Here is a 10,738-nt window from a genome sequence, read left to right on the forward strand (position 1 = left end):
AAGTAAGTAAATGTTATCAGTATCTCCTGGATGCAGTTTTTTTCAGTGATGTTGGTTCACACATTTGGCTGCCAGCAATCAAGTGTCAATATATGAAATTCACAGAATCACAAATTTGTAGAGTTGGAAAAGACCACGGGGGGGGGGATCTATTTCAACCCCCTGCAATGCAGGAATCTTTGCACCCAATGTGATACTCAAATCCATGACCCTGAAATTAAGAGTCTCATGCTCTACCGACTGAACTATCCCTCAGATGTACCGGTAAATGCACAGGTGAAACAATCCTAATAATTTGGGCACTGTGTCATGAATAAGTAGGGATGGAGAACCTGTAACTCTCAAGATGTTGCTGAACTCCAGCCAGTACAGTCTAAGTCAGGGATAATGGGAGCTATACGTCTGACAACATTTGGAAGAACATTGGTTCCTCATCCCTGTGAATGAAGATACTCACAGGTGGTTCCCTTGCTGCAAAATATAATTGTTAGGCACACCTTGATGTTCCAGCTCACAATGGGAGCTGGAACATTTTACACCCCAGTTATCAGGGTGTGATCTTTGCAAACCCAGTGCCTTACATTCCACTGCATCTCAGCCCCTGTATGTGTATGTATATTATCTATATTGCCTCTGGCCTTTTCAGTCAACAGCATACAACTGAGGAAGTAAGGTGTTTACCTATGAAAGTCTTGCCCCAATAAACTAATCTCTAAAGTGCCACAGGCCTCGTCCTTCTCTCTCTCTCTCGCTCCTTCTTCTTCTTCTCTGCAACAGGCTATCATAATTGCCATTCTGGAATCGAAAGGCCTTGGTGCTCCCCTGGTCTCCTCAGGTGACATCAACAAAGCGGCAGCAAAATGTCTTAGCTTAGATTTCTCTCGTCATGAATATTCAGAACTCTCTCAGCTCGGCCTCTCTGTTAGTTCCTGTTTACTTTAGACAGGAGTGGCTGAGTCTCCGGTTAACCTTGACATAGAGAGAGAGGGAGAGAGAGAGGGAGAGAAAGGGGCGCAGCACGAACAGGTATGTTGCACCTCAGCACACCTGAGATGTGAGAGCCACTTTGCTACTGGCTGCCGGACCCAAGGCTGCTTGTTTTGCCACGGAGACCTGCCTCACTGTCAGGACCTCGTCTCATCCCTTCTTCATGTTGGTCTTTTCCCATAACGGCTGAACTTGCTACTCGCTGAGAGACGAAGTTCAGGAGTCCAAGAGAGCAGGTATGTTTGTAATGGCACTGGGTGGGGGTGGGGGGGTGAAGGCAGAGGGAAACTTGAACGGCTCGCTGGGACGTTGCGCCTCCACAAATGTTTAATTGATTGCCGCAACAGATGGAAAACCAGTGTATTGCAGTGGACGGGGTGCCGAGTCTTGATCTGGGAGGCACAGGTTTCTCATCATTGCTAGTTCCTCAACTTCACTGGGTGGTATTGGACGATACAGTTTTTTCCAGCCTAATCTACTATGCAGGGTTGTTGTAAAGAAAACCTGAGATAAGGACAACATAACACCTGTATCTTGCCTTTGAGATAAGATGAGGAAACAAAATATATGACAAAAATGTACACACACAAACATGCAACATTAAACACCACTCATCACCGTGTACATAATTTAAACATAAAAGCGAATCGCCTATGATTTAATTAATTTCACATCTAGAAACACCTCTTAGCATTTCCATCTTTCTAAAAGTTCATCTGCACACTGGCCATTGACTCCTTTCCCCATGCTGCTTTTATATACTAATTTCACAATAACATGGTGTTTATCCCTGTTCCTTTAAACTCTTGAAAAATGAAATAAAAAATCACTCAAAATAGCTTTCAGAAGAGGAACTGACAATTTAATAATCTACCATGCAAGGTTGTTGTGAGGGTGGGACCTTTAAGGTGCGTTTGAGATAAAATGGGAAAACAAAAATCAACTACGTAATGGCCTTTTGAATATATTCCACTTCAGCAAACCTGGATTAACCCCTGAAGGTACACTTGATAGGAAGGTACTGTACGGCCAATCCCGACTCCTTAATATGTATATCAGATGTGCTGGCATACACAATTCCCCTCTCCACTTGTACTCAATCTATGCTTTGCAGTATATTTATCATAAAATGTGAGCTGGTAAATGGCCCTAAGATCCTTCCCATGAGATTTGGGGGGGGGGGGTTGCACATTAAAAGCACAGTTTCTGCCCATATGATTTGTTGCACAGGATCCAGATGTCCTCCCTCATGGTAGTGCTTTTGTGACAGAAATAGCACATTTATTCACCATTCAAAGTGCACTCCTTACTGGGGAAAACGCAATTTCCCCTACAGCTCATGCATCCCTTGGTTCTACAACAATTGTGCGAGTCCTGCAGGGTCCAATAGGACGTTGTTACCTGTGACACGAATGGCAATGAGCACTTCAGCTGCTTCTCCCCTGTCCCAAATACCTGTACTAATTTGTGAATGTTTTTAGAAAAACACTGGCTGGATCTAGACACATGAAAGAAGCATTGCAGTTAAATGCGTTGCAAACTTTGTATGAGAAATCGGGTTAGCAAAAACGGGACTCCACAGCGCAATCTGGTGTCACAGTGTTAGAATGCCTAACAACACGTATAAAGCACTTTTTCTTTGCCAATGTAGCTAAGTCTACTGTTTCGGGTGGGGGGTGTTAATGTATGCAATGCTTTTAAAGTTGAATACTCTCATCTCTTATAAGCCCTTGGCACAGTAGTATACAAGCAAAAGGAAAGCTGGCGTTTCTTATGCCTGCAAGTTTTTGTTTTATTTTATAACAATATTGTCCACATCAAAACACCCCTCCCTCGTTTTAATCCAGAGTTACTGTTTCAATGAGATTTTTCTGGGTTTTCCACAGAAATCACAAGGTTCTCTCTCCCCTCCTGTCATTATATCTTCACAACAACCCTGCAAAGTAGCTTAGGCAGAGATATTGTGACAGGCCTAAGATCATCCAGTGAGCTTCATGGCTGAATGAGAATTTGAAGCCTGGTCTCTCTAGGCCCTAGTCCAAGCCCTCTAACCACTGCACCATGTTGGCTCTCATTGATGAGGTTGGCATTTTGATGCAGGTGACACAGTGAAAGACGTAGGTGCCTGTGCTGCACCAAGCCCACAATAAACCAACACGTGGAAATACCCAAAGGGCAGTTCCAAGGCTGTCTAACTGTCAAACCTCTCCTTACCAAGGAATTGTAGGAACTGTATTTTTGCAAGAAATACTAGGGCTTATAAACAGCAAATTCATGCCATATGGCATGCATAAAACTACAATTTGCATACTACAGGGAAAGCGAAGGCAGCTATGCCGCTAAACCCATTTCAAACAAGTTTCGAGCCACTTTGAAATTTGTAATGTAAATCTGCCCAAAGGCAGGTGGTGTGTGCAAAAGAAGGACCCCTCCCACCCACTCCTACTCAGCAAGCCATTTCTGGGAGAGCTGGGAGGGTGGTGGAGGGGGTGCTTGATTCTCCAGCCCAGCCTTCTCCAGCCTGATGGCTTCTAGATGTTGTTTGACTCCAAATCCCAGAAGCCCCATTCAGCATGGCCAAGGATGATGGGAGCTTTAGTCCAGCAACTTCTGGAGGGTATCCGGTTGAAAAACCTGTGCTAGCCCCTTTCTCCTCTTCAGAGGGACCTGCCAGTAAACAGAGTTGCTCACCAGAGATTGCCCGCATCAGAGCAAAATGTGGATTTGCACCCCATTAATTTAGAGGTATCCACATTATGTCCTCCCCATTCCTGCATTGCCCTGCACCTCGCTCCCTTTAAATGTGGGGTTTTTCAATCCTTGGAAAGTCCAAAAAGGCCAGGATCAAAAAACCCCACATTTACAGGCGGAAGGGTTAGGGACAGCTCTTCGATGGGGAGGAAGCCATTTTCCAATGTGGACAAGCCATAAGCTCTTCAGGCACACCTGCATGGGAAAGTCTATAGTTGGTGTTTCAACAGGGAAGCATTTCCCAGATTACCTCAGATATAGCTGCAGAAGACCTTATGCCAACGTGACTTAGTGGAACATGTGGACATTGTTGGGACTTACTTTGAGAAAGTAGGAAGAGCATAACTTTTTCAGGATGGTGGATCAGTGTGTGTTTACATGTGTGAAGAGCATCATGGGCTGACTAGAGTGTCTGTGGTGGTAACAGAGGTAAGAGATGCCACAAAAATGGCAAACCCATTAGAACTGTCTCCCTTCAAGAGCCCTGACTGCTTTCAAAGTAGAGCGAGGTAGTAGCAGCCATATTAGAAAGCATTGGGTACTCCTAGAGGGATTGTTCAGGAGCACTGGCGGAGGAAAAGTAATGCGGGGTGAGCGCACCACCCCTGGCAGTGCAATTCCGGTGGGGTGCCATCGCGGCTGCCCCCCTGGCCCGCCCTGGGCGCCATGCCCTTGCAGGTGGCATGCCACGCCCCAAGACGCTCGTCACGCCCCTGGGACATTCATTAGCCCCGCCCCCACCTGCTCTCTGCCCCCCCCGGTGCTGGAGCATGAAGCTCCGATACTGTTCAGGAGGGCTGTGCTTGATCTCAAAACCTCAAGAAAACTTAAGTACCTCCTTGGGTTGCCTTGGGCAAGATCAAGTGCCCAACAAACGAATAAATAATAACATTAATGATTTCAAGCAAACGATGGTCAGTCAGTCACTCCTGCAGCCACTTTAAATACTGGGTGTTTGGACTCACACCCTCTGACATGCCTGGGGGGAAACCGGGATGCAAGTCTTTAGGGGCTGTGCTCCCGGGCGAGTTCCATGACTTGCATGAGAGCATGGCATCCAAAAGCACATGTCTTTCAGGGCTGTGTTCTTGCACAAGCCGAAATGGGATATCCTAGGAGCCCATCAGGAGACAATCAGAAGCTGGGATGGCTTCTGTAATTTCCGAGATGTCTCGGGAGACTTGAGGAGTGTGCATCACTGTCTTTCAACTTTCTAGATTCAGTAACGTTCTGGAACCACTTCCGTATGAATATGTCTACTGAGAAAGAGCTGCATGGAAACATTATGTGCCACAGAGAATTCTGGGAGGTGTTCTATGTCTAAGGCTGTTTCCAGATTGTCACTGTTTTTTGAATGGGATTCAATCACGTACTGGTAAACTCAGGTTGTGCAGTTATAGTTGATTTGGAGGTTTTGCGCAAGAAACCTCCTTGCGTTGGTGCAATGCCATCTAAACTCATCACAAACAAATCAGAATGAATGCTCATCAAGGAGCCACTGCTGTCGAATCTCTCTGCAAACAAATCAAGATGAATGCTCAGTAAACAGATCATCTGGAAGTGCCTTCAGTTCATGCAGAAAGCTTGTCAGGGTTGCTGGGTCCCACCATGGTTTCACACGAATTGAGACTGCACCCTAGAATAGGGGGTTCCCAAAGTGTAGCTCACAGTCCACCATAATTCTACAGCATCTAGCACAGCACCTTATAATTACTAAACAACAGACAGAAAAATCATTAAATGGTTCTCCAACACCCTCAACCATTTTCTCAAGGCCCAGACATTGGGGAGATTTGTGAACCACTGTGTTAGAATAACTCCATACTCCCAGTTATCTATGCTTTGCCGGGGAAATGTAACAATGGAGGGAAAGCTGTATTTCAGGTACTGATCAGTTCAGTATTCCAATTTTTACATCAGTTTGCAAACTTAATAATAATAATTATCAGTAAAGGTAAAGGGACCCCTGACCATTAGGTCCAGTCGTGGCTGACTCTGGGGTTGCGGTGCTCATCTCACTTTATTGGCCGAGGGAGCCGGCGTACAGCTTCCGGGTCATGTGGCCAGCATGGCTAAGCTGCTTCTGGCGAACCAGAGCAGCACACGGAAACACCGTTTACCTTCCCACTGGAACGGTACCTATTTATCTACTTGCACTTTAATGTGCTTTTGAACTGCTAGGTTGGCAGGAGCAGGGACCGAGCAATGGGAGCTCACCCCGTCACGGGGATTCGAACCGCCAACCTTCTGATCGGCAAGTCCTAGGCTATGTGGTTTAACCCACAGCGTGATCGGCAAGTCCTAGGCTATGTGGTTTAACCCACAGCGCCACCCGAGTCCCTTAATTCATCAGTACTTCAATGCAAATATCTCTTCATACACTGTACACACATTTTTATTTGCATTTTTGTCTATTACAGGATACCCATTTGTGAAAAGCATTTTATGTATTATTTTCATGAATATGTGCATTTATATATTTACTCTAGTGTGTACATTTTTGCATATGTAATTTGTCTAGAGAACTGCACTGCAAAATTCTGAGAGGTACGATTTTTGAAAGATGGCTGTGTTTTGATTTATGTATTGGTTTGGAAGGTGCAAATTAGGTAAAATTGCCTTTAAATGTGAGCCAAATAGAATTTCTCCCCTGTGCCTACACACACAGACATTATATATGTGTGTGTGAGTGTATCTAAGCCCTCATATAGTACCCAACCCTCTCTGAAGTGCTCAGAACAGGTTACATTCTACCCTTGAGCTCATTTTGTTCTCATAGCAACAAGGTTAGGTTTGGGGGCTGACTCAAGGCTGGGCCTATTATTAGGCAAAGTGAGGTGGCTACCTCAGGCAGCTGGTTTTAGATGTATTGAAAAGGCAGGAAAATGTTAGCTATTTCATTTATTATTATACTGCCAGTAAGGGGGAGAGGCACCTGTGAAATTTTCTGCCTGGAGTACCATCACCTCTCTCCTTTTTTGCAGCCATTTTGTGCTGGCACCCACAGCACTTTTATCAGCATATGAGAAGCAGCACCTCCTTTTTATTTATTTACCGAGACGTTTATGTAGATGGGGAGAGAAGCAGAGGCACCTTTTGTAACTCTGTGCCAGACAACAGAGGTCACATCCACACCATATATTTAAAGCACATGGCTTCCCTGAAAGGCTCCTGGGAGCTGTAATTTGTTAAGTGTGCTAGGAACTGCAACTTTGTGAGGGGTAAACAACAGTTTCCAGGATACTTTGTGGGAAGCCATATACTTTAAACGTTTTATATATTGTGTGGATATGACCATGTACTGTGTCTTCTTAGGACAACCCAGGCAGCTGTGTAGCATAATGTTTGTAGTTCATAACTCACAACTAGACCATAACAGAATCTAGAGTGGGTTAAGGTAAAGGTAAAGGGACCCCTGACCATTAGGTCCAGTCATGACTGACTCTGGGGTTGCGGCGCTGATCTCACTTTATTGGCCGAGGGAGCCGGCGTACAGCTTCCGGGTCATGTGACCAGCATGACTAAGCTGCTTCTGGCGAACCAGAGCAGCACACGGAAATGCCGTTTACCTTCCTGCCGGAGTGGTACCTATTTATCTACTTGCACTTTGACGTGCTTTTGAACTGCTAGGTTGGCAGGAGCAGGGACCGAGCAATGGGAGCTCACCCCGTCGCGGGGATTCGAACCGCCGACCTTCTGATCGGCAAGCCCTAGGCTCTGTGGTTTAGACCACAGCGCCACCCACGTCCCTTCTAGAGTGGGTTACCACTGTGTTAAACCATTTTCTCTTTCTTTCTTTCATTCTTTTTTTCTTTCTTTATAAGGAAATAAATGGCAAGAGAAAAACAGAGTGAGAGAAGATGGGGAAGTGGGTCACAAGGATTAAGATATTACAGTAAAGGTCAAACCTTGATTTGGACAGGCAAAAGACAAGTTAGAGAACATGTCTTGTGTCCTAGGTCCAATGCACAACATCTCTCTCTCTTTTTTTTAAAGGAACAGGTTAACAGGTGATGAGGAAGACCTCTACCAGAGGCCTAGGAAAGCTTGTGACTGTAGCTAATATTGGGATAGATGGACAAACCTGGTAAAAGGTAGCTTCCTATCTACCTATGGCAATGAAGCTTTGTGTGGTTGTGCAGCTTAAGTCACATAGTAGTTGCAGTCCTAGCACAAGAGTGTGGGACCTGCAGTCTTCCAGATATTGTTGAACCTCAACTCATCAGACCCAGCCAACAGCATCTGGAGAGCTACATGTTCCCCACCCCTGGCACTGCTCATCCTTTGTTCCTGCCCAGGGAGGCCCTGCCCCTCAGAGCCAGTGTGTCACATGGGGCTGGGCCTCAGCAGCTGCAGCCCATTCTCCTCTTTGCCTGCTCTCCAGCAGCCGCTATGAGCTACCCAATGGAGGAGGCTGGCTGTGGCAGCCATGGATAGGCAACTCCCTTCGCAGCTGCTGAAGCCACACCTACCATTGCTCGGGATAAGCGCCAGTTCATCCCCCTCCCCTAGTTCGGCAACGGCAGAACTGGCGGAGGAAATAAGGACATTCTGGGATCAACTCAGAAGCCAGGATGGCTTTCATTATTCTGGGACTGTCCCTGGAAAATTGGGACACTTGGAGGGTATGAGACTGAGCAGGCACACAGGTGTCCCTTAGTCTTCACCATGGCAAGATGTACTGTATTTCCAGTCAAACTACAGTTATTCTTTCTAAATTTGCACCTAATGGATATAAATTAGCACAATGTAAATTGCATGCAGCTGTGTGCTTTTTTTTATTTAAGTAATGGGTTTCCTCCTTTTTAGCAATGTGTAAGTGCCCATTCTGCTGAGATGCAGGTGGCGCTGTGGTCTAAACCACTGAGCCTAGGGCTTGCAGATCAGAAGGTTGGCGGTTCGAATCTCCACGACGGGGTGAGCTCCCGTTGTTCGGTCCCTGCTCCTGCCCACCTAGCAGTTCAAAAGCACGTCAAAGTGCAAATAGATAAATAGGTACTGCTCCGGCAGGAAGGTAAACGGCGTTTCTGTGCACTGCTCTGGTTTCGCCAGAAGCAGCTTAGTCATGCTGGCCACATGACCTGGAAGCTGTCTGCGGACAAACGCCTGCTCCCTCGGCCTATAGAGCAAGATGAGCGTGCAACCCCAGTCGTCTGCGACTGGACCTAACGGTCAGGGGGTACCTTTACCCTTAAGTGCCCATTCTCCTGAGCTCACAGGCCACGGCTCTTGCTGTTAGTGCCTAAGGCCTCGAGGCTTCAGGATAACTATTTGCCTTGTGTAATCTGTTACTAGAAATTGGGATTTTTTTCTGGGGTGGGGAAAAAAAAACAAGATTTGGAATTCTAAGGAATTAATCCCTGGCCAGCCTCAGGGGAAAGAACCAGCCCAAGCCACAAAAACCTGAGGCTCCTGCAGATTACCTGTTTTTTGAACATTCATCCTGATTTCTCTGCATAAAGCTTGCCTGGAGGTTAGGCTACATCCAGCCTTTACTGAGCATTTGTTCTGATTTGTTTATGGGGTGGTTATAAAACAAAGAACAATTCACATTCATCCTATTTGCCTGCGGGGTGTTTATACATATTCCTGTCAATTGCTCATTCATTTCAAGCTTTTCCTTGCATTTCTCTGTCACTTTCCTAGAAGTGTGTTTCTTTTTTTTTTTATGCGGGTTTGTTGCACTAGTGCAACAGAGTACTTTAATCCACTTCAGTTGTGCAAACCTACATTTTTTTCAGCACACGCTTGAATCTTGCAGGCAAAATGGCTGGCAGTCTGGAGGCACCTCCTCGTAATAACAGATCTGCTTTCCCCCCACATTCAAGGGTGTCGATTCCTGGCCACCATGGCGGAAAACAATTATAGCTGGTGGAAGCTGACTTTTCTCCGGAAAAAAAAATCCACCCCCAAAGTATTGTATGAAAGCCCAGATATCTACGATGTCACCAACAATGAGAACCAACAGGAGGGTATGCTTGCCGACGGGGGAAACAGCGGGAGCAGCGAGCGCGAGTTCAACGCCCGGCTAGAGAAGATTGTGGACAAGAGCACCAAAGGGAAACACGTCAAAGTCTCTCATTCAGGGCGCTTCAAGGAAAAGAAGAAAGTAAGGGCCACGTTGTCAGAAAACCCCAATTTTTTTGCTGACAGCGAACGGGACGAGAAATAAGGAGGCGGATGAAAGAGAGATATTCTCTTCACATGCCCTCAATTGAGGGTGTTTCTCTGGTCTGAGAGAAGCGTACGACACATGCATTTCAACCCATTTGCAAATGAAGTTTAACGAGGGACCAGCTGGGCTTTCGAGATTGGGTCCTGATTTTCACTTGAAAAGAAAAGTTTCAGAAGAAGATGAACTTTATTAATGTTACTAGTCTTTTTTTTAATTTAAGGAATAAAGCTAATAGTATTTAAAATGCATGACAGGAGAAGCCAGAGGCACAGCAGAGAATGTGTGGTGCAAGAATCATATTCAGAATTACTTAACCAGTTACCCCTGGGTACCATTAGGAACTCTATCATCCCAGTGGTGCTATCAGGGCAGGACTAGGGCTAAGGTTCAGGGCTCCAGTCAGCAAAATTACACACACACACACACACACACATTCAGTAGGGCTAGCTTACCATATTTTGAAGTTAAGAGAATACATATTTGCTACCTATGGAGGAGAAGTACCATTAAACCATAGAGTCTAGTTTCAAAAATTACCATAGTGTACCACCATGTGACCCTCATAATTGGGGTGCAAGTCAAGCCAACATGTTTGCCACCCAAGATTAGCATCAGCACATGGCATCCTCAGGCAACAGCTGGGACTTCAGCACTTCAGCTGTGCCAATCAGCGCTGATGGCCACCTCAGCCACTGTTTCCCTGGAGGTAGGTTTATCCGGTTGCAGTGGCTCTGTCTGAGAAGCTGCCCACCACTGAAAATTTCCCACAATGCCCCAGAACACTCAGTGTAGCAGAACTTGGGGGGGGGGTCACCAATTTTCTTG

The 10,738-nt window shown here is 45.9% G+C and overlaps 1 protein-coding gene across 1 annotated transcript; it reads left to right on the forward strand.

Annotated features, from left to right (window-relative positions):
* Positions 1-272: 272 nt before the first annotated feature.
* On the forward strand, positions 273-10,161 carry PRR15L (proline rich 15 like). The gene is made up of 2 exons (XM_083408822.1): positions 273-1,223; positions 9,567-10,161. Exon 2 carries the CDS (start codon positions 9,587-9,589, stop codon positions 9,908-9,910), a length of 324 nt encoding a protein of 107 aa, XP_083264948.1. The 5' UTR covers positions 273-1,223; positions 9,567-9,586; the 3' UTR covers positions 9,911-10,161.
* The last annotated feature ends 577 nt before the right edge of the window (positions 10,162-10,738 follow it).

The sequence above is a fragment of the Podarcis tiliguerta genome (assembly GCF_965153285.1).
Source record: "Podarcis tiliguerta genome assembly, chromosome: 13".
NCBI classification, from domain to species: Eukaryota; Metazoa; Chordata; class Lepidosauria; order Squamata; family Lacertidae; genus Podarcis; species Podarcis tiliguerta.

Excerpts from the sequence above, each read along its gene's own strand:
- PRR15L (XM_083408822.1), top strand. The coding sequence starts at position 9,587 with ATGGCGGAAAACAATTATAGCTGGTGGAAGCTGACTTTTCTCCGGAAA.